At 46.2% G+C, this 24,943-nt stretch overlaps 1 protein-coding gene across 1 annotated transcript in view; it reads right to left on the bottom strand.

The window, feature by feature from the left end:
* LOC147710591 (CDK5 regulatory subunit-associated protein 2-like) overlaps window positions 1-24,943 on the bottom strand; it is an 883,251-nt gene that overhangs the window by 614,463 nt on the left and 243,845 nt on the right. The window contains exon 16 of the mRNA XM_086921269.1: window positions 15,078-15,233. Within this exon, the coding sequence (XP_086777395.1) occupies window positions 15,078-15,233 (156 nt within the window). The remainder of the gene's footprint in view (window positions 1-15,077; window positions 15,234-24,943) is intronic.

Raw genomic sequence — 24,943 nt, 5'->3', positions numbered from 1 at the left:
CTGGAATCAGCACATCTACTAGATCCTACACAGAATGATTTTAGATCTGGACATAGTACAGAGACGGCACTCTTATTCATGGTCGAACATCTCCGTTCTGTACTAGATGCAGGTCAAACGGTGGCACTGGTCCTCCTGGACCTCAGTGCCGCCTTCGACACTGTATCTCACACCATTCTTATTCGAAGGCTTGGTGAGGCTGGTATCTCAGGCAGGGCGCTGGATTGGTTTCAATCGTTCCTTTCGGAACGAACCTTTCAGGTTGTAACTCCACCGTTTAGATCCAAGTCCCATGCCATCACTCAGGGAGTCCCGCAGGGCTCGGCGTTGAGCCCCACTCTCTTCAACCTCTACGTTCAACCTTTGGCGGAGGTTGAGAAGAGTTGGGGTCTCACTATGGTATCATACGCCGATGATACCCAGTTGGCGGTGGCTCTTAACGGGGACTCTGCCCAACTGGCGTTGAGCTTTGCGGACCGTTTGAGGGCCGTTGCTAGCTGGCTTACGTCCAACTGTCTACAACTCAACGCCCTCAAAACTGAGGTGATGGTGCTGGGGAAACATCCTGATCGATGGGGCGCCAGCTGGTGGCCTAAGGAGTTGGGACCTCCCCTTAACCGGTCTCTGAACTTAAAAACCTTGGCGTCTGGCTGGATTCCAAACTAATCTTCTCGTACCACACTAAGAAGGTGGCATCCACGTGCTTCGGCATTTTGCGTGGTTTGAGGCCTATCCTCAAATTTTTTGATGCCCCCACACGTCAGATGGTAATCCAAGCCAGCGTCCTATCGAGGCTCGACTACGCGAGCTCACTGCTCTTGGGCGCCAACCAGGCGGAAGTCCTGCGACTTCAACAGGTACAGAACGCGGCAGATAGAGCCCTGGTGGGCCTGCCGCGCTTCTGTTCAGCCCGTAGCACAATCTCCAACTTGCACTGGCTGCCAGTAATCAGGCGGATAGAGTTCAAGGCCCTATGTTTTGCCTTTAAAATTCTTAAATTTGACACCCCCATCATCCTTCTGCATCTTTTGTCTTTGTACACCCCTTCGCGCAGTCTTCGCTCTGCTGGCCAAAATCTGGCACTTGTCCCCCGATTTCAGAGATGTAGACTGGGTGGCCGATCGTTTACGGTCTTAGCCTCTAAATTATGGAATGCACTTCCTGCCTACATCCGCACCCTGGATGATCGTTTTGCTTTTAGGAAAGCTGTTAAAACCCATTTCTTCCCCCTGCCTTATTAATTAACAATTTTCTGTGTTAGTTATGTTACCTTTTCCAGCTATAGCGACGGGACGCCCCTTAGCTGGGGCAGCTGCGCGCTTAAAAAAATTCAAATAACATAATATAACATAACATATTAATCTCCTCGATCGAAATGTCCGCAAACTGATTGAAATGGCCCGTGGTAGTTGTCTTCGGACCAAATAGGGTCTGTGATGGGAGGGGTCACAGTCGGGAAAGTAGAATAGATTGTGGCTATTTTGTCCTGTAAGAATTTTGCTATCGAGTCAAGGTGAATTTGTCAGGTTGAGGGCAAGTGCCAGCGATGTCTGTAGATTCGCAGTTGTCTGGAGGTTATCCGTGACAAAGTGTGGCGAGTATGCCTTTAACAGCCAGTTGTCACAAAAGGTGAATAGTCGAAACCCCCAACATCCAAAAATGTGCAGTGACCATCGCCATCATCTTTGTGAACACAGAGGCACTGGTGAGGTCATAAGGAAGCACAGCAAACAATGTGCTTGTGGTTTACATTCAACTGCACGTAGCACCTGTGGCAATGGAAGTGATAATGGGCATCCTGCAGGTACAACACCACCATCCAATATCCAGAATACAGAATACAGTGGCAGCTACAACCTGGCCAGCACGAGCATCTGAAAATAGTCCTTTTGCAGGAAGGCATTGAGAAAACGAAGATCCACAACAGTACAAAGGCTTCCTCCTTCTTTACCACAAGGAAATTGTAGTAATAACATCCAATTCCTACTTCTATGCCTCTCTGTGGCTCCTTTGACGAAAAAAAGCCTGCATCTCCTGACGCAAAACAGACAGATGGTCCTCTAAAAGCTGCTTTGATGTAGGTGGCAGGTGTGATGGATCGGAAAGGAATAGCAAGGCGTAGCCCTGTTAGAAGATTTGAAGAGCCCACCTGTCAGATTGGATGCTCTGCTACCCCTGAAGGAAGTGGTAGACCCTGCCTCCTACCGGATAGTTGTGTGCCGCAAAAGGCACACTAAGGGGTTGTGAGTTGTTGCCGAAGAGGGGGATCACTGGGATATACGTATACAATGGCTAATGACCTGGTCTTTGTCTGTTGGGCCCACAGCCCTGACCTCTGAAGGGCTGTGAGGTCTGCTGTGTGAATGGCAGTGCTGGTGGTTCCAATATGCAAAGCCCCTCTCATATCCCCAGAAAAAGCTATTGTGGTAATTGCCAGACTGATCGGGCAGTGTAGTAAAGTGGGTTTCTGTTGCAGTAACCCCCTCCACTTTTTGCCAGACTACTGATGCACTAGGTCCCTGCCAATCAGGTTCCCAGGGCGTGTGTCCTTTACCCAAAACTAACCCAATTGGCATCTCTGGTCACAGGTCAGCCCCCGGTAAATGGTACCACAGGTACCCAGGGCAGTGTGACCAGGGAAGACCTCTAAGGGCTGCAGCACTTATTGTGCCACCCATTAGAAGCTCTGTACCTCTACATACACTCACTGCCTTTGCAGGCTGTGTGTTTTGGTGCAGAACAAAGTGAAAAATCGACATGGCACACACCTCTGTGTGAATGAATGAAATGAATGAAAATATTTATAGAGCGCACGATGGCCAAACGGCTTCCTGGCGCTGAGAGCTCTAGAGAACAGAACAGACATGCCTACAACCCACTGCCCTGGCATAGATCAGTCACCCCTCTAGCTGGGTGCACTATACCAGTGGTGAGGGTACAGGTGCATGATCCCTGTACCCCTAAAGTGTCTAAGTCCATTCTTAGACATTGTAAGTGCAGTGCTGCCATTAAAAGTATATGGTGCTGGGAGTTTGTCATTACGAACTCCACAGCACCATAATGGCTACACTGAAAACTGAGAAGTTTGGTATCAAACTTCTCAGCACATTAAACCCACACTGATGCCAGTGTGGAATTTAATGGAAAATACACACAGAGGGCATATTAGAGATGCCCCCTGAAAACGAACCCACCACTAGTGTCCAGGCTGTGGGGCTGCTTTCAGCTCCCACCACCACACATGTTTCTGGACTCCTTGGTCGAGAGCCTGCTGCTCTCTGGGGCCTGAAACAAAGCAAATCCTGGGACGAGGTGCCAAGCCTCCTCCCCCAGGATAAGCAGGGTTCACGAAGGGGAAGCTTCAAAGGCCTGCCGCCTTTGTGAGCTTCACAGGCCACTTGCTGCTTTCAGCAACTGGTCCTGACCCCACTTTGGGCGGGAGAACCAGCGGGAAAAATAGGTGAGGAAGAGAGGTGTGCCCACCTCTGCAAACTCCACCCCTCAGGTGGGGGCGGCGAGATGAAGCACAACTTCCTTTCCCTGCCATCTTGCAGATTCAGGGACTCAGCCAACCCAGGGACAGGCTCATGTCCCCCTACCACTGGATTGTAGCATAATAAGGGGTGTACCCACCCCAGGGAAGGGACCCATTGGTCCCTGCCACCTACCTGTAACACCCCTAAATCTAGTAATTAGGGGCACCCCTGAACCTTGCTTCATCAGACAAGAACCTGCAACAAGAATAGAAGAAGAAGGATCGAGCAGCCGTGCCGAAGCCAATAAAAGGAAGACGCCCACTGTCTTTGCCCCAGTCCTACCGGCCTGTCTCCACCTCGAACCTGCTCCTGGGAAATTCCAGTGTTTCCAGCAGCCAGCAACCTTGGAGACCCCGGAGGACCTGCCTGCCTTTAACCCCAAAGACTTTGTCTCCAGTGAACACCGAACTTGTTCATCAGCAACCTCTGGCTCCAGCAGGACACTGCAAATCCGCTCCACTCTGCACCCTCCGTCCAAGGGCGGAGCTCGAGTGGGCAAACACCACGAGGAGGTCACCCTGGCGATCCTGACCCGAGATCCGGCGACCCCTGACCTGCCTCAAGCCTCGAGTTTACACCTGCAACCTAAATCCAGAAGGCCCCCCTAACCGCGACCAGGAGCTGGTAAGAAGATCCGACCCCAAAAAGCACCCCTGCCCCGACGCCCCACGACCTTGTGTGCCCAAACCGATGGTGCCTAGCAAACCCCTAACTTCCCAACTTACCTTTCAAAGTGGTGGTTGCACCCAGAAGACCTTCGTACCCGAGCCTGCAGTGCCTTTGCAAACCAGAGGTTCCCCATTGAAACCAACAGGGCACCTGAAGTAGAAACTGCACACAGCCACCCTAGTGCCGCTGAGGGTGCAACTTTGGTGCTACTTTGTTTCCCCATTTGCCCTGAGCTAATGTCCAGGAGCTTTGCTACCACAACCAAGGGGCCTGCTTGCCAGTAGCCACCAACCGGAGGCCCCCTATCCCCCATTGGATAACATTGGGCCTCAGCACTCTACACCTGGCCGCCCTAGTGCCGCTGAGGGCTTAACTAGAGTGCATCCTTGACCCCGGGGAAACCCTGAGTCTACCCCAGAACCTCAACTCCCACTACCAAATATTTACCTCAAAACCGATAAGACTATTTTCCTCCATAGGATAACTGACTGTTTTTCTGTAAAGTTTTTAAGTGTGGAGTTTGAGAAATTAAAGAAATTCTTTAAAATTGCATAATGTAACAAAAACGATTTTACTTGTATGTTTTCAGGAAAGGTCCCAGAGTAGTATCTAGGTATACTACTCTGTGTAAGCCTAGTAATCTCAAAAGTTACTGACCTGCTATTTTACTAAAAAGCCTATTCAAGTCTATGTACTGCATTTAGTAAGTATTTGCATTTCTCAGCATCCATACTGTAAATTAAACCAAAGTGCAATACAATTATCATTCAAACTGTAATTCAATTGCATTACTATTGTAAAGTATGTATTGCGTACCTGTGCCAGGCTTCCTTGGTTCTAGAAAACGAAATAACTAAAAGAATATTTTGATAATTGGTCTAAAGTTCCGTCTTTGAGTGAATGAATTCATTTGCTGACTGAGTGTGTACAACACATGCTTAACACTGTCCTCCGATACTGCCTTACTGCTCAACCACACTACCACAAACCGAGAGTGAGGTGCTATCTAACTTGACCTCTGCCTACCTTTGGGAATCCACTGGACTCTGTGCACACTATACCTCACTTTGGTATAGTATATACAGAGCCAGCTTCCTACAGCCAGTGGCTTGGCTCTCTTTAAAATACTCAAGGGTCAAGTTTTCCTTTTTTGCATACCCCGGAGTAGCCTGTGGATCTCATGCATTTGTGGTGCACCAACACCATGCCTGTCCCAAAAGCACTTCTTAGTGAATCAGTGGTATTTCGGCCTGATCGGGTGGAGTACTTAGCTACATCTCAGCTTTCCTGAATGGTTTGAGCCAAGGAAGCCTGTAAGTCTTCTGGGACTGCTGGTAAAATCTCATCAATATTGTGCATAGGTATTTAACATCATAAGCTGCCGTTGACTGACCTCAGGGCAAAGCTGGCCATTGAAAGCATGCTATCGGCAAATGTTTCCATATGTTTGACACTGTCTGAAGTAGCCAGAAAAGAGTTAGAGGTCACTCTGCTGATGGACGCCTGCAATACCAAAATTCAAGGACCTGTATGATAGGTTAAAGAAATCTGAGCCACTTGGTGCTGGTCAATGGCGGAGTGTGACCTGGTGACTGACCAAAGGGCCAGAACATGGCTTAGCCCACATGCTCAAGAGCACATCAGTGAAGGCCACACTGAAGGGTAGAAGGGGTTCGCTCGTTGACTGACCAAGCTGAAGCACCTCAGTAACATTAGTTTTGATCTTATGCAGGTGCCCCCCTATACCTAATTGACCGCCTGCAAATTGTCCAGAACGCGGCAGCTCGGCTCATTGGTAATATCCCCGCTCGTACCTCGGTCAGGGCCTACCGGGATGAGCTCCATTGGCTTCCCATAGCCCGTCGCATTGATTTTAAAATTCTGACTCTGACATTCCGAGCAATCCATGGAATCGGCCCTCTCTATCTGAGAAAACGTCTTATGATCTCTTCGTCAGTTAGACACCTGAGATCTAATAGCTTGCGTCTTCTGACGGTGCCACGATTTAGGCTTTCTCGTAGTGGCGGCAGATCTTTCACCGTCACTGCTGCCAAGCTCTGGAATAGCCTTCCTCTTGATCTCAGGTTCTCTGATTCCGAGCCAGCCTTTCGACGCCAACTCAAGACCTGGTTGTTCACTATTCATTAGGGCTGCAGTTCTCTTAGGTTCAGTATTTTCTTTTTCCTGATTGTGATGCATCCTTGGTTTACTCTTCTTGGGGACTCTTATGTAATCTTAGCGCCGGGACACTTCCGCCGGAGGTAGCCGTGCGCTTTATAAGCTTCAAATAAATAAATAAATAAAATCTTCATCGTGGGTGGGTGGAGGTCGAGGATTTCAGCAGGCCTCCTAATGACTGTCGTAAAGGATGTACTTATCGCAGTTGCTGGTGCAGAGGAGGAGGAGACCAAGCCAGTATGAGGTGGGGGGTCCAACCCACAGGCATATTTGAATTTGAATGTACAGGTATTTGTATAGCGTGCGTCTACCTGGCGGTTTCATGGCGCTGAAGGATGCCTAACCGAGGGCTGGAGCAAGAAGGATCACTGGGAAGGGAAAGCACATGCAAAAAGAAAAGTCTTAAGGGCCCCACGAAATTCAAGATAGCAAGGGAGAGATCTAATCTGCAGGGGTAAGGTGTTCCAAAAGATAGGGGCTAGAACAGCAAATTTCAAACCCCCTGATCGGCTTTTCTTGAACCGGGGAACAGAAATTGAGTCGAGGAGCGAAGGTCTCTGTTAGAACAATAAACCTTAATGGCTGATGAGATAAACGCTAGGGCAGCCCCTGCATTGGCCTGGAAAGTAGTGCAGCCTAGTTTAAAGAGAGCCCGTTCCTTAACAGGCAACCAATACAGGGATTTGAGTAGTGGGGTAGAGTGATGGAATCTGGGCAGCCCATAAATCAGGCGAGCGGCCTGATTTTGGACTAGCTGGAGACGGTGAAAAGCGCATGCGGGGGAACCATTGTACACTAAATTCCCGTAGTCCAGCCGGGAGAGGACCATTGCCATTAGAATTAATTTCAAGGCGGGGTAGGAAAAGAACCGGGAAATTTTCCTAATAGTGCGGAGGGCAAAGAAGCAAGAGAAAACAACTGAACTAAACTGGAAGTGGGGAGTGAGGTGTTTGTTAAGTGAAATCCCAAGTGTTTTAACTGAGGGGGAAGGTGTAGGGGGCCAGAAATTGGGGCACCAAGGGCGAGGGGTGCTACCATTGACGACAAGTTGAGTCTTATCAGGGTTTAATTTGAGGTGATTACAATTCATCCAATCACTGATGAATAGCATGACAGATTGAAAATTGTGAATACTGACAGGAGAGTGTGAAAGATGAAAGATGATTAGGAGGTCATCGGCATAATTATACACGGTGACCTCCATCTGCTGAAGTGCAAAAATGAGCGGGAAGATATAGAGGTTAAATAATAAAGGAGAGAGAGAAGAACCCTGGGGGACACCACACTGGACCGGGCGAAGGGGAGCAGAGAATTCGGCGAGATGGACAGCCTGGGTACGACCCTCTAGAAAGGAGCTGACCCAGGTAAGGGCTGGGCCCCCGATACCGGCCGCCTTGACAAGGGCAAGAAGGATGGAATGGTCAACCGTGGCCTGGGGAGTGTTCGTATCTAGCCCCACTCTAAGCTCATCCATCACTGAGATGACAACCTTCTCGGTGGAGTACCGGGGTCGAAAGCCAGCGTGGCGGGAGGCACAGCCCCCGCCAGGCCGGCTTATTGTAGGGCTATGGACCAGTTAGCCGCATCATGGGTTGGGGAAAACTCTTCTCCAACACCCCACTCCATAGGGCTCACTCCGGTCCGAGCCAAAAAGTTAGTGTAGTGTCTGTGTATGAATGTGTGGTAATGTAATAGTGTCTGAATCAGAGGGATTGCATATAGGCTGTGCAACTTCAGGATCTGGGCACACCCTCAATTGAGATTAATTTGGGTCCAAGTTAGATAATACAATAGGTTGGGGATCTTCCTTCAGCATCAGTGATGTCTAAGGTACCGGCGCAGATTTTGTTGCCAGAACAGATGTCATCACCGAGACTCGTGCAGAACGCAAAGCGTGTTCAAGGGGCACAGATGGCGCGGTGGATAGATCCGCTGGTGGTAACCAGACTGGAGGCCCCTTAAAAACCTTGGGGCCAAAAGGAGCGAGATGATGTGCAGCAAAGTTTCTCTGAATGCTTCCACCTGCTACAACATTGCAGATGGACCAAGAAACTGGGGTGCATCAGGAAAAAGGTTGAAATAAAAGCCTCGGAGGGATGAGAGAGAGAGACCTGGTAGCACAATGATGCCATTCCACCTTCTCTAGAGAACAAGAGTGGAGGGAAGGGTCAAAGACCCGCTAGGACTTCTTGCATTTCTTTCTAGAATTGCCCAAAGATTTCGACATTGAAGAAAATCTGCCATGGAATGATTTCAGGAGCGGTTTGCACTCCCTACTTTGCCTGGAAGCAGGACTGTGTGGAGTCAGGTGGGGTTTTGCCTTGTAAAGCTTGGTTTGCTTTCTCAGATGATTTTTAGGTTCATCTGGGTGCAGTCCTTGTACACCAGTCGAACACAAACACCAGAGGCATACCTTTGTGGTGGGGGTTGGATTTTTCAGACATTAGTTTGAAGCAGTCCCTAAAATGTTTAAACCCTGTAGTATTAGGGGGTAGCATTCCCTTGCACACTGGAAGAATTAAAGAGATGAAATTGGTAAGAAAAAAAATCTCTTCAATAAATGAAGAAAAGGAGTGGAGCTCCAGATCTGCAACTGAAGTTGTGGAAAGAAAGACATTGATGTCAGCATGCATGAGTGGCTTATATATGTGCCTAACAAATAATTTTAAAAGTAGAGCAATGTCAGTGCAAAGTCACAGGATCACTGCATTATGAGTTTCTGGCACTTGGGGATATTCACAAGGTGAGTAATCTTTGGTATCCATCAACTTTAGTTAAATGAAACATGATGTACCAAAGACAGACACTAAAAGCCTCTCTAGGGAAGCTAGTTGTCATTTTATTGCTTTTACTGTTAACATGTTTTCTACAAAAATGAAATAGTTTTCTTTCTCAGTTTAACAGATTATAGAGATCTGTTTTTCACTAATTTAATTATACGATTGTTGCGTTATCACTACTGGTCTCTTGATTTCTTTCTGACAAAATTTCTTCACATCATGAGACACAACCGTAGGTGCCACTAACTCCGTTAAGTAGCGGATGGATGATGTATTGTATGCTGTCAGTATTGCTTCTGCTGGAGCGATTGTAGAACGAACCTTCCTCCCCAGTATCAATAGATTGGCCTGAACCTTTGCTGCCCTGTCTGAGGGTACTAATGGGGGACTGGGAAATAACTGTAGGGTGAGCACAAACACCCCCGAAACAACAATGAGGACAAGAATCTTTGTCATATGCATATCTCATGGAACAAGAAAGAGTGCGGGATGTCGTGATATCGGACTACCACAGCTTCTACTTTATGTCGCAGGGCTTTTTTGGTCTGCAGGACACTGATGGCGTTTTTGAAAACAGATCATCAACACTGCATGGTATGTTGAGGAGTTGGCCAGCACGTCTGGATGGTTAACATTTTAACCAAGCTTAGCATCCCATGGTAGAAGCCAGTCTGCCAAATGTAGAAACGTCTACACAGAGAGTGGAGGACTGCTTTTGCTCAGAATTTGCTTTGACACTTCACACTTGGCATCTACTAGATACAAATAATTGTGGCTATTGTCTCCTACAGGTATAGGATATCGTGCCCAGCAACTCAATGTCACGGACTGTGGCAAAGCTACAGTTGTGGAAAAGAGGCAGTAGAAGCCAGTGTCTTTCCTACGGAAGTTTACCAAGGGTTAATGCTACCAAGGGGCTCATTAAGATGTCAGGCGGAAAGCCTCCGCCCGATACAGACTCGGATCAAGGGCCTACCGATTTGCAATTGATGGTTCCGACTGCCAGACTACAAAGTGACCAAACACTGTGCAGTCGGATTCCCATTGTTACCTATGGGAGCTCGTGTTACTCCCGAGAACCGGTCGCAACACAGGCTCCTATGCGGAAATGGGGTGTATGTGAAAAACCCTGCACCCTGTGGCAGGCACCACATGGTGCCTACCACAAAGTGCAGGTTTTACAGGGGGGTACCCTAGGTACTCCCTTGGCCAACAACCTGAGCCGTGAGGGCTATGGGGCCCTGCTAGAGTCCTCCAAAGTCACTGTCGGAAAGGCTGGCTCGGAAAGACTGTTGAAAATGGATGTGGTAATCCAGATGGCGGAAACGCTGTCCATAGGGGGTTACGGTGCGGTTCCAACTGACAGGAATACTCAGCGAGTCAGTCGAAACGAGTCGGAATGACCGGGCGGTTTACGTTCCGACGACAAACATCGTAATCGGGTGGTCGTACTGTAATTCGACCGATTCGGTGGGAAAGGCTCTGAAAAGGACGTGAAGATTCCGACTCACAAGAGGAGGCTTTCTGCCCGACATCGTAATGAGCCCCCAAGTGTTATTGTGAGAGGGAGAAAGAAGTTCTGTAACACTTTTTCTGGTTGAAACGCCAACAAAACACATATTCCTCACAATGTAAATTTTTCCCAGGCACAAGACAATCAGGAAAACTTCACAGCAGTGCTCCTGTGCGCAAGCAAATTCGCTATGCACTGCCCAGAAATTATATAGCTGAGGCACATATAAGCATCACCTCTGTGCACTTATGTCATGTCAGTTTCTATTTCTTTCACTTCCAGAGACTGTAGATCAATTGTTAGTGAGAGTGTGGTGATCTCGGACTTGTTTTTTTTTTGTTTTAAAGATTTTAAAGAGTCCACTTTAGAGAACGGGGAGGTGGGAGGGCAGTGAGAAATCTGTTGTTAGTTGAGTATCAACAGATATAGTGTTACCCGAGGTAAGTAACTTGTTCTTCGGAAGGATACTTCTAACCGCAATTTCATCTCCTTTTCAATACCTATCAAAGGTGGAGAGTCTGTGTCCTTTGAGACTGAGCAAGCAAAATGAGCTTTCCATTAAACCTGCCTGTCCAAGCAGTAGAACATAGTGATGTTTTGATGCCCACCTTACAGCTTGTCAGATGTAATTACCATGCCAGCGCCATCATAGCTACCTTGGCAGGCCCTCAGGTCTTCAGTCCGTTCAGTGATTCGCAAATTGGCCAGGGCGTAGCAGATTTTGATTCAGAGACTACCCACATAGGTAAAGACCTCTTTTGAACCACCTTATCCGTTTCACCCCAGAAAACTCGATAAAAAGCTGATCATCTAACTGATCTTTCATTTGATCCAAGTAAAAACTCAATGCTCTCTTTAGTCAAGGCGATAAAGCCTTCTCTTAATCAAGAGATAATGCAGCATAAAGAAAGTCATTTATGTGAGCGATCGGCTAACAAGAAAGAGTGTCACAACATTTAGAAGGAAGGACATCTGAGTGTCAGCTCTAACTTTTCTGGGCAAAAGATGGTTTAAGGAGGAGCTGACCAGTGTCTGCAACTCACTCATGCAGCATGCTGACATAATGACAATGAGAACATCGAAACACCATTTTTAGCTCATAAGGCGGATCCATGCACAGACTTGAAGGGCATGCACATCAAGAGGACCAATTCGAGATCTCACTGAGGCATCACAAATTGCTTTGGGAGTCTAATATGTGTTTATCCTTTTATAAAAGAAAAAAGCATCACAACCAGTCATTTGGATAAAGACGCTTGGTTAGGTGAACAGAAAAGCTAGCAAGCCTGACAAGCAACCTTTAACAGTCGCAACTGAAAAGCCCTGCTGGTCTAACAAAAGTCCACACAAAAGAACTTCATAAGGTCTAGCCTGCACAAGGGATCAATATTTAGGACTCCACAGCGGGCATCCACCTTTTCTCAGTGTCCACGGTAGATAGACTTGATCGAAGAGTGTCTGGCAGCAAAGTGTAACATCCATCATTTTGGTGGGCAGGTCAAACATATTTAACTACTACCGCTCAATCTCCACATATGGCTATGTAGGTTTTGATGACTCAAGTGCAGGATGCTGTCATGTTGAGGAGACCGGATGTGCTCCCAGGGTGGGAGCCTGATCAGAAGGCAGATGCTTAACCTCAGAAGCTCCAGGTACTTCACTAATGGCCCAGTCCAGGCCAGTCAAGATCACTTGGGCACAGTCTTTTTTGATCTTCTTCAGTACCGGAGGCAGGAAATTGATTGGTGGAACCGAAGTCTTGTACTCTAGTCCAGTAAAAATTTATTCAAAAATGATTAAAATTCACACAGTTGAAAATCTCCCTCCCCCATTCTGCACCCTCTCACCAGAATGGTCTTCCATCTGGTGGCCCAAGCAAATGGGGCCCCATCCGATCCCGGTGACCAAGGTCAGAAACCTGGGAGTCATCTTCGATGACAAGCTATCATTCAAACATCACGTAAACTCAGTGGTCTCTTCCTCTTTTTTCGCACTGAGAAAAATTTAAAAACTTCTTCCATACCTGCCAGCCTCAGCAGGAAAGACTCTGATTACCACATTAATCTTCTCAAAAATAGACTATAGTAATGCGCTATTCCTCAATGCGCAAGAACAAGTCCTAAACAAACTGCAATCCATTCAAAATGCGGCAGCCAGAGTCCTGCTCGACATTCCCAAACAGCACTCTACCTCCTTGGCAATACGCCGCCTTCACTGGCTACGAGTCAGGAACAGGATCAAATTTAAGGCACTCTGTATCGCCTATAAAGCTACACACGAGACCGGGCCTCGCTTCCTTAGGAATGCTTTCCAGATCTATGCCCCAAAAAGATCTCTGCGAACAGCTTCCACCTTCCTACTATCTGTTCCCCGCACCAGAACCTCAACCTGGGGAATCTGGTAGCGACCCCCAAACTCTGGAACTCCCTACCCTTGTCGATCAAACCAGTCCCACCCTCATCTCCTTCCGAAGATCTTTGAAGACCTGGTTAATTGATCAATGATTCCATCTGCTGGCCTTTGTCCCTTGAAGTTCTAATGCGCCGAGACACCCCAGGGTATTTGTTGCGCTATACAAATTTCGTAAACATAAACCATGGCTGAAGGGTCTGCCGGAATACAGAATTTATGATAACCATCCCGCACAACATTTTCATGTCTCAGGTTTCTTGGAGAATGAGGACATTATATTTCTTGGCATAATCTAGCCATTTTGGGGTAATGCCAAGTTATGCTCTAGCAAAAATGTTAAGGCACTGCTCCTCCCAGCTTGAATTCATAAAGAATCAGGGGACGGTGGCTGGGGTTCCGGCTCCGTTTCCAGCTCACCCTTCTAACATATTGGATGTTGGTGTCAGCCATGTTAAAATTTGCATGCATAATAAGCCAATGACATCTTGTTTTCTTAGCTAAGCTGTAGACTCTGTGGATTCAAGCACTGGATCATTAACAAGAACAACAAATATGGACATGCTTTAGGTGTTAAGTAGATAACAGGATTGCCCTTTTCTTGTACACTTGTTCATCTAAAGTAGGCTGACAGTTACCTCCTTGTTCTTCATACTCTTGAGGACCTGATTAATTTTCTAATAAAAGTAACATAACAGATCCTGGATTATATTTGGGTGAAGGGTGTGAGAGGGGGCCACTATTAGGACAAACAGAAAATGATATAGCATGGCGCATACTGCAACCATGGACAGAATTGTCTTCTGCCCAGGTTGCTGTAAATTATTTAATTTCTTTTTCAAGAGCACCAAGGAAGTCAAACAGCGGGCACATGCCAGTGCTTTATTTGTAAAAGAATAAGTGTGGGTGTCCAAAGCTCTGCTCTGGCAGGGCTATTAAAAACATGTGAACCGAATACCAAGGTAGCGTAGTGCTGAATTAACCTTTGTCTTCTTTAATCCACTACCAGATGCTGCTGCCCCAATATCTCCCTCTTTCCGGTCCCTGTTTTCTCCCTTTGTGCCTATTATTCCCACTTTTGCTTCCTCAGTCTTTTAACTTTGTGTTTTTTTCCCTCTCTTGCTCACTGTCAATATACAATGAGGAAAAATAAGTGCTGGCCAATGGCAGCAATTAAGAATTGGCTCATGCAAGTCTTAATCATGACCTTTCATTTAGCCCCATAAAAATATTCTGCTCTACACAAGGGCTGGTGCCCATGGAGACTTCATTACCAGCTGCTTGACACACACACACCGAGGGTGTATCAAGATGATCTGGCTCTACTTCATTGCCCTTGACCATTTTTTCCCTTTTTGTGGGTGGGCCAGAATAAACAAGCTCTGGCTATCAGAGCTGGGCAAAGCCGATTTAAATTGCCCTTGCCAGTACCTTACAAAAAGTATCCCAGAACCAATGTGGGCGGCACAGCAGAGCCTTATCCGGGCCGGCCCGGCCCGCAAACTGGCCCACGCTAGGCCCAGGCGCATCCTGTGCAGCATGATCCGCACACATGCTTCATAGCAATCTCTGCCCTGCTCTGCGCAAGCAGGGTTTATGGGACTCTCTGCCCCTCTCTGCTTGTAGAAGGTTTATGGAACACATAGTCCACTGCAGAAAAGTCTGTGACCCCCACACAGCAGGATGCATATGCTTTAGAAAGCTCTGCGCCCCACTCCTCCTAGTTCCCATGGAGCAAAGGTTGTAGCAAGGCTTATGCTAATCATAGTACCCTGCCGTAAAGTCTCTGGCTTTACCATATCAAAGAAAGAGATCCCTTCCTTTCCTCCTGCTCCAAGTCTCAGACTTCCCTCCACGACACTGATTCACCAATGCCACTCTGGAGGCTCAAAGGCGACCCCCACTTATTTAGCAGCTCGTAACAATTGATTTAGCCATTTAGAAATTAGTTTCAACTACTTAATTTTGTAAATCTTTTCGTTTTGTAGTTACCTCTAATCCATCACTCCTTTTTGCTAATGCATCCTGGAGTTGAGAAATAAGGCTTTCCTTCTCTTTCAGCTCTTCTTTAACTTTCTTAAGACACTTAAGTTCCTTAATAAGTTGTAAAAGTTCATCATCTTTTTCTTTAATTGCACCATCACGTTCCTAAATGTACAATAAAAAATAAAAATGTTACAAAAAATAACCACAGTTTAATCCAACAGAGAAAAAGCATCAAGACACATTACTAGAAGTTACTCCCCAAACTCACTCCTATTTTCCTAATCCCATTTCTTGGCAGCACACTGGGCATTCTTTTTTGCTTTAACAAAAAAGCTCTAAAAGAGACAATGTTGAAGCGCACCAGGAGGTTGAGTAGAACCAGAAGGCAGGTGTAAATGTTGTCAAGAATCCTCCAAAAGCTACAAAGACAGCGAAAGGCGCAGTGCATTTGAACTGGAAACTATTTTTATTTGGAGCAATAAAGAAGGTTCATACCATTCCAGATTTAGAAAAAAGGCATAGGTACATGAATACAAGCAACATTTGATTTCCTTAGCATACTAGATTGACATACCTGGTAACAATTAGCTTTTAAATTATTTATCCATTCTTGAAAGATTTTGCTGGAACATAGACAATCTACCCAATCACAAATAATAATTATTTTCAAAATCCTGATTAGGATTATTGTGTTTATCCATTCAATGTAGAGGTCAACCTTCTATTTCAGCGCTATTAAAGAGAGTTCCATACTTTGACAATCTTTGCAGAACATTTTTATGAAATGTACATTTCTTCCATTTTAAAAATAAATACATGTTTGTAGATTTGTGTTATACATGTAACAGTACCACATATGGTGAAAGGTATGTCCTGTGCCATAAGTACATACAGCACAGGCTCACAGTTACCCATACAAATATATCCCATTCATACACACACATTCTTACATCCCCAAATACGACACTCTCACTGACACACATGGCAGCAATGTCATCGTGCCCCCTAGTCAAAGTATTTTTTATAAACCATAGTATCTGGGTCTATGGACATTTGGCTTTAAGTCAATGAAGCTGGGCATGGGGGTGTAGGAAGCTGGCTCTGTATATACTATGTTTTTCAAAAGTGAGAGAGACCCCCTTGCAACCAGGGGAATAGGGTACTTCAACAGTAAAAAACGTTTTCCCTTGGTGAACCAAATCTCAAGATGAACACCCCAAAATTAGGTTTCTCAGCCAACCCAAATGTAGGCACCGTAAGTTCTTTTACTGGCTAACACACTTTAACAACAGCAGTATAGTTCATTATTTATTATTATAAAAAACATATTCGTACAAATACAGTTGAATGTTTAAAAAAATTCATACAGAGCCACAAATTAAAAAAAAATTTGCACAACAAATTCATAAAATACAGTCTTTAACACCTTAGCTGCTTCGCAAATATCCCTCCCCAGTGCTGCGCTGTCCATTGGAACTAGTGCTGAATGGACGTCCAATGGTCGTGCGCAGCACTGGGGAGGTAGCGCTCGTGACGACCGTTGGCCGTCAGCAGCGCTTAAGAGGCTAATACATATAAGTTCCAACTGACAATTATATAAAACAATGTAATCAAACACTTGACACTAATAAACCTCAAAAAGGAGAGACATACAAAAAGACATGAAATTTGTCAATAGGTGTTGCACGTTTCTGGGGTTTCACAAACACAGTCCTGAGAGTGTATAATTATTGATCTGCAGGTTAGGTTTTTTACTCCCTTAATCGTGCCATGGGGCGTCGACGCGTTTCAATGGTTTTAGTAATATATTACCATCTTTATCAAGACTATATATTATTCAGTCTCTCCTACTGTTTGGCACTGGTTGGTTGCCTGTAGTTTAGACCTCCTTTCACATACTACAGATTTTCATGATCTTTCTACTCAGGTGATCGAATTTTCATCCTGGTCTATATGCACATCACATCTTCATTTCTTGTCCTGATTTGTTCATAGTAGAAGGCTGTTCCTCTGGCACTTTCTTTTAAAATCAATGTGTTTTCTTAAGTTAAAAGATTTAGGCCATGATTGATTCCTTACTCTGTAGCCGAGCCGTGATGCTGTCAAGTTTACTGCTTCTGTTTAAATCGGTTTCCCTATTGTAGAGATATCATCACCTCTGTTTTCTTTAGGGGCCGGTACATCTATTGGTTACTTACTGCGCATTCCGATAGAAAGCCAGAACCAGGTTTCCCGTACCCCTTGTAGTCCTCGGGTTTTAAGCAAAGCGGCAGCCGGTCGTCATCCGATCCAAAAACGAAGAGGTTTATTAGTGTCAAGTGTTTGATTACATTGTTTTATATAATTGTCAGTTGGAACTTATATGTATTAGAGACTGTATTTTATGAATTTGTTGTGCACATTCTTTTTTTAATTTGTGGCTCTGTATGAGTCTTTTTAAACATTCAACTGTATTTGTACGAATATGTTTTTTATAATAATAAATAATGAACTATACTGCTGTTGTTAAAGTGTATTAGTCAGTAAAAGAACTTAGGGCGCCTACATTTGGGTTGGCTGAGAAACCTAATTTTGGGGTGTTCATCTTGAGACTTGGTTCACCAAGGGAAAACGTTCTGTATATACTATACCAAAATAAAGTATATTGTGCACAGAGTCTAGTGGATCCCCAAAGGCTTACAAAGGTAAAAGTAGAGAATATGTTACTCTCTATTTGTGGTAGTGTGGACAAGCAGTAAGGCTTCATCAGATGGTAGTGTTAAGCATTTATTTTACACATTCAGGCAGGACATGATTTCATTTTTTTTTTTTGCGTATCAAGTAAGAGAGAGAGGACTAGAAAGCTAGTCCGTATCCCCAGGGATTTATATGTAATTAACAAGGACTAACTATATGTGACCGTATTATAGGACTCAGAACTGTATTGTCAGCAGAAACCCATTAGGTTTTGTCATGAAGCCCTCACCCACGAACCTGGTTGGTGGCATGCTTCATCATCGGGCCCACCCAGTGACACCGAATATGTCCCGGGTGTGCTTCGACGCCTGATTACAGCGGAGAAGGTAGATTACTGAGAGTGCAGTGTGGTGATGTAGAAAGTGAAATTAAAATGCTATACAGTGGTCCCAGTACCCGAGGGTAAATTAAATTTTAATGACTGGGCCTCTGTTAGCAGTCAAAAACAAGGCGAGTGGATGTGGTGGTGGTAAAATTAAGACCTCCTACATCCGGTGGTCTACATGTTTCAGCCAGTGCCTTGGGTTATGCTGGATTTCCTCAGGACCATTCATTAGTGTATGTGCCATAAAAAAAAATTAAGTTAGTGTGTTGGGCCTATGTGTCATACTCACTAAGGTGCTACACGTGTGCGAGGGGGATTCCCTCACCAAGCATACCTGGACATACAACATGTATGACAGAACCTAACATACAAGAAGAGAGTCTTTTAGCATATTGCATAGGTACACAATGATCAAACATTGCCGGTTTTTAAGAGCTGTGTAAAGACTAAGAAACGGCAGAAGTGTGACAGTACTGGTGGTTACGTTCGTGTGATAATTATCGATATATATCGTAAGCGTGGTGAGGCTAGAGAGCGAGCATCACTCACACTATGTGATAGGAGCATAAGGTAGAAAAGTATTCTCACGCCAGCGTTTTACCGCGAATGCTCCCTGGAGTGATTCGGCAGGGGGGGTACGACCCTAAAGAGAAAGAGCCACTAGTAGTGAGACAACCTGTAGGGAGAGAAGCGCTTACCCGGGAAGTGCATGGGGGTTCCATCGTACTCATGGTATTGTCGGTCAAGGCCTGCGGGGTACCTGTGGTGCCGTCTTCAACCTCCGGGACCTGAATGGGGGTTGCGGTGGTGCTTAAATGCAGCAATCAGATTGCCGGCACCTGTCTGTGAAAGACACAGAAAATTGGTGTTGGAACATACTGGTGGTCGTATGTAGTCAACACGGAGGCATATATTGTGCTTATGATAGCGGTCTGCAGAGAGCGGCCTTATGGTTAAAGGCCTAATGAATTCCACGTTATGGAATTGTTGAGTCCATCCTGGTGGAGTGAGAGGCGATAAATCCATTGTTGCTCCTTAAGAAGTATTCTCTCATTGTCATTTCCACTGGTGGCAAATTGCTCGATGATAGTCCAGGTCAAGTCATTGGGGGTGTGATGTTGACGTAGAAAGTGGTCAGTGATTTTATTGATGTTCTTCTTGCATCTGATAGTGCTTCTGTGTTCTACCACTCTGGTTTGTACTTTTCGCGTTGTCATGCCAACGTAGTGAAGGCCGCACAGGCATGTCAGGAGGTAAACTACATTGCTGGAATTGCAGTTAGTGTGGTGACGTTGGGTCCAGGTCTTACCTGGTTCCAGGTCCAAGGTTTCAGTGTGTCTGGTGAGGTGACATACGCTACAGTTATTGGAGGGGTAGTGGCCAGTTATTTTTGGGAGCCCCCAGGTGTTAAGAATGGTGTTAGGCTCTGCTCTTGCGTTCAGTTTTGTGCGAGTAGACACTAGGTGGTCTTTCAAGTTGTTGGACATCTTGTACGCAAAGTGTGGTGTATCCCATTCTCTGGATCCCGAGTTAATTATTTTCTAGTGGTTGCGGATGATTTTTGCAACTTGGTTGGAGGCCGTGTTGTAGGTAGTAACACATGTCATGGGTTGTTGTTGGGGCTCCTTAATGATTGTTTCTAGAAGTGCTTCCCAGTTCTGGTTCCGGGCTCTTTTGTTGGTTTTGGAATGATGGCCTTCGGGTATCCACGTTCCGAGAATTTTTCTGCAAGGGAGGTGGATTGTTTTTTATAGTCCGCCAGTTGGCTACAGTTTTTACGTATTCGTAGGAACTGACCGTATAGGAGATTTTCCCTTAGGGGTCTTGGGTGGAAGCTCTCGAAACGCAGGAGGGAGTTCCTTCCGGTCGGTTTGTAGTACGTTGTGGTGGTGAGGGCGCCTTGTTTGACTGAGATGTTGAGGTCTGGGAAGGCTAGTTCTGTGGAACTTGAGGTGCTGGTAAATCTTAAGTATGGATCCTGGCTGTTGAGCCATGTGAGGAATGTGTCCAATTCCTCACGGGAGCCTTGCCAAATGACTAGGATGTCGTCTATATATCTATGCCATTTTTTTATATTGCTGGCGTGGGGATTGGTGGCTGACATTATGTGGGCCTGTTCAAAATGATGGACATACAGACCCGCCACGCTGGGTGCGAAGACACTACCCATTTAAGTTCCGTTGGTCTGGAGATAGTGGGTGCCTTCATACTCAAAGTAATTCTCTTTGAGTGCCAGGGCTGCGCAGTCCAAGATACATTTTCTTGGCGTGTGGTATGTCCACGGGGTCTGCATGAGAACCTCTTGGAGTACTTCGAGGGTTGCATCCTGTGGGAGGCTCGTGTACAAGCTTTCGATGTCCAATCCCACCAATAATTGATTATTAACATCAAAGGTCTCATTGTTGATGATGTTGAGGAGATGTTTTGTGTCCTTTATGTAGGTGGGGGTTTGCTGGACCAAGGGATTGAGGAGGTAATCACAATAACGCGATAAGGGTTCTAGGAGTGAATTGATCCCCAAGACTATCGGTCTCCCCGGTGGTGGTATTGTGCCTTTATGTACTTTGGGTACGGTGTAGAAGTATGGCACTTATGCATTCTTAGTGCAGATGTATTCTGCTTCTTGTTTGGAAATTTGTTCCAGGTTACTCTCTGTTTTCACCAGGTTCTGGAAGGTTGTTCGGAGTTCAGAGGTTGGATCACGGTCAAGTCGTTTGTAATTGCGTGTGTCGCTGAATAATCTGCAGCATTCTTTGTCGTAATCCGCCCTGTCCATAAGTACAATGCCTCCCCCTTTGTCAGCTGGTTTGTTGACCAAGGAGGGGTAGTTCTGGAGGCGTTTGAATGTGTCCCTATCTTCCCTTGACAAGTTGTTAAAGTATCCCGTGGGGTTCAATTTTTCGATGTCAGTGTACACCGCTTGTTCGAAGGTTGCGATTTCAGGAGGAATGGTAGAGGGGGGAGGGGGGAGGAGGGGGTGGTGAAGGTGGACTTGGGTCTTAGGCAGGTGATGTTAGGGTTTTCGTTGATGGTGTTCTCATCAGAGGTGTTTTTTTCAAAGAACGCCTTAAGTTTTAATTTTCGTAAGAATTCTGCTAGTTCAACGTGGAGTTTGAACTTATCAAGTCTTGATGTGGGCACAAACGAGAGGCCCTTTTCGAGAACAGAGTATTCTTTGTCAGTGAGTTGGGTGCTTGATAGATTGAATACCAATGATGTTTGTTGGTCATGTGTCACTGGTTGCTCGTGCCTGGTTGATCCCTGGCTTTCTGGCGAGTGTTGGCGCTTACTGGGTTCTTGTCTTCGGCCCAGTGTACTTGCTGGTACTGCCTTCTTCTGCCGCGTGATCTGCAGCCCTGTCCTAAAAAAGGAAGTTGAGGTCTTGGGTTTCCAGCGAAGAGAGGCATGGGGCCTGGTGGGTACATTGGTGTGTAGCCATAGAAGGGGTTCTGCATGTGGCCAAATTGTGGGGGTGCGCCATAAAACTGGCCTTGTTGAGGTCCCTGCCATGTTTGAGGCCATTGTTGTCCACGGAGTCCTCTGCCACGTTGTCTGGTTGAGATTCTTTTGAACAGACCAAATGTTCACAGGAGATCTGGTCTTTGTTGAAGCCAGTCAGTCCTCTCAGGGGTACTGCTGGCTGCAGGACAAGTTGACTTTTGGCACAGGATCTATGGAAACTCTATACGGGCCAGTAGGGCTGGGCCCAAGTAATTTCTTCTCTGCAGTCTCTTATGCTGGGCGTCTTCTTTCGTCTTTCTTAGCAGGTTGCGGGAATCTCCCTTCTGGGTTCAGGGCTGCCCCCTAAATACTTCATTTAGGGGGCGTTTTCGGGGTGTCGAGGTCAGTAGCTAATAGGCTACTGACCTTAGGGTGACTACACCCTTGGTGTGCTCACCCCACTTGGGGAGTCCGCACAATCCTTAACACTGATTGGAGAGCGCCTGTCATCTGCAAGATGGCAGGCACTGAAGAGTGGGCTTCACCTCGCCTCCCCCACCTGAGGGGTGGGGTTGGTAGAGGTGGGCACACCTTCTGTACTGTTCTAATTTTCCCGCATGTCTTCCAGCTGAAAACGAGGGAAGACAGGAAGGGGCCTGCTCCTGATAGCAGGAGGGGCTGCAGGCCATGTTACAAAGGCGGCAAGGCCTTTGAAGCTACCCTGCTATAGATGGCTCTTCCTGACCTGGGGAGGTGTGACCACCTCTGCCCAGGAAAGGCTTTGTTTCTGGGCCCAGGAAGTGCAGGTTTCTAGCCTAGGGGTCCAGAAACATGTCTTGTGATGGCAAGCTGGTGTCTACTGGTCAGGGAACCCACCAGAGGCTGGGCGTTTTTAGGGGGGGGTCTCTAAGATGCCCTATGACTGCATTGTATAATACCACAAGGGCATCAGTAGGGGTTTATTAATCTGAGAGGTTTGCTACCAAACTTCCACGAATTCAGTAAAGCCATTATGGTGCTGTGGAGTTCATAATGCCAAACTCCTAGACCATATACTCTTTATGGCTTTACTGCACTTACAATGTTTAAGAATGGACTTAGGCACTGTAGGGGTTCAGTGCTCATGTAACTGTACCCTCACCAGTGGTATAGTGCACCCAGCTAGAGGGGTGTCTTGCCTCTAGCATCATTCCAACTACAGAGGCTTATATTGGCACTCTCTTTTGATTGTCCTCCATAGTCTCAGGCACCGCATATACTCAGGAAATTCCAAGCGCAGCATATACTCTGGAAAAGCCAAGCGCTTATGCAATGGACAAACATCTATAACAAGCATTGTCAATCCGCTTCCCTCACTGGGTGCCAGGCTGGACCCCATGTGAGTAACCTTTCCCCAATATACACTTCCTCGTGGTGTGCACTTCACACTTGGATGGTTCATTACTTTACTCAGGTGTCCCTCATTGTTAGGTCCTCAAGAGACCCCATTGTTGGTGGGGTCGAAACGCTGTCGACAAAACTGTAAAAACGAACAATTCCCCAGCTCCTACCAATGTACTAGAAGGCTGTAAATAACTATTGAACATTTATGTTATGGTCGTTTTTTGTATTCTGGAAACATATTTTTATGCCACTAAATTGATATGTAGGTTCAATGTTCACTTGGGACACCATGCACTTTTATGCTTAACTTGACTAAGAATTAACATAAACAGCTAATATTCATGAATTGTTTTGTTGTATAGGATTTCCTTTTTCTCTCTCAAACTTTTTTGCCCAAGTAAACTGCTAATGAGCTAAATATTATCATAGGTTGAGGTTGCAGGGGTGGAGGACTCTGTGGAGTGGTGTCCCTGGTGACATACATGATGTCTACTTCATCCATGGCCACAAAATAAATTGGGTGACTGCTGTGGTGGTGATGTAGACTGGCAGTGACTATATGCCAGTCCTCTGGAGTAGTCTTGAAATGGTTGGGCAGTTGAGGACATTTTCAACCAGGGTTGTAATGCTTAAGGAATGCGCTGTAGCTCAGCTTTCCTTAAAGTGTTCAAGGGTAGAATCAGCCTTTTTGCCTAAGAGGCGAGACCCATCAATGGTATGTGATTTCGTAACACCTACCCATCCCGAGAAAAGCCAATGGATCGCATCCACATGTGGCGGTTGATAACTACACTAGTGCCCACCACACATTCCAAGAAGTCAGTAGCATCCAGCCCTACCTAATGACTTATTTAGCTACATCCTGGCCGTCTTGAAAGGTTTGAGCCAAAGAAGGTCAAACCTCCTCCAGGACTGCAGATAACATTTGTGGCCCATGTCCCAAAAGGCTTGTGTATAAAGGACTATTAGGCAGACAGCACTGACTGACCTCAATTCCAGACTAGCAGAACTGTCATCCAATTCCTGAATGCCTTAATCCTTTTTGACTCCTTATCTGGATGGGTCGTGGGGAACACATTAAGGTTAACTTTGCTGGTGGAAGAGTGGACCACTAAACCCTCAGGAGGTAAGAGCTGCATAAGAAAGTCAGGGTCCACCAGCACCAATCTGTGGCACCTGGCCACATGACTGTTCAATGGTAGGCAAGAGCAAGTGTTCACCCATGTACTTAAACGGTGTCAGTAAGCACTTCATTAAATGGAATTTAGGGCTTAGCTGAGTCTGGTCCAGAGTGCAAAACCTCAGTGAGCCCATTTGTTTTGACTACACAGTCCAGCTGTAGATCTAGGACCTCAGTCGCATGTTGAATCACAACAGCAAATGATGCACTCTTCTCCAAGGGGTAAAACCAACACTATGGAAGGGTAGGCATTGAGCCACTGGCCTCAAGAAATCTATATAAATGTAATCATCTTGATATTGTGGGCTAGATCATCCCCCATCACCTCATCATTATCAGGTTGATCAGAGCACAAGCCAACAAGATGATGCAAGCTCTGTGGGAGACTCAGTGGCAGAAGTGTTTTATCTGAATCAGAAAGTATACGAATTAGGTGCATCTGACCTCAAATGGGGTTAAGACGGATTTGGTTTGGGATCAGACCCTGGTGTAGGCATGTGCTCGACCTCCACCAACACTGGGATTGGCACTGAAGGAACCAGCGAAAGTCTAGCAGTCAGTGGGAAAGTCAGCACAAAAGACAGTGCAGAACCTGAGGCGGGTTTGGGAGGGAGGCAGAGGGGCACCCGCCAGCAGTAACATCCTGGAAGCCCTAGGCAAATCATTGGTGCTCAAAAGTGAGCCAGCGAGGGCCAAAAGAGAGCCAAAAAAGAGCAGGGTAGATTCTCAAAGGCCCCAATCTGCTGCAGCATTGCTGATGGCCCTGAAAATTTAGGGTGCAACAGGACCAACTGAATTATCAGCTCC

This window comes from Lissotriton vulgaris, chromosome 5 (assembly GCF_964263255.1).
Source record: "Lissotriton vulgaris chromosome 5, aLisVul1.2, whole genome shotgun sequence".
Taxonomy (NCBI): domain Eukaryota; kingdom Metazoa; phylum Chordata; class Amphibia; order Caudata; family Salamandridae; genus Lissotriton; species Lissotriton vulgaris.
The sequence above is the reverse complement of the archived record's forward strand: the minus strand, read 5'-3'. Positions and strand labels throughout refer to the sequence as shown.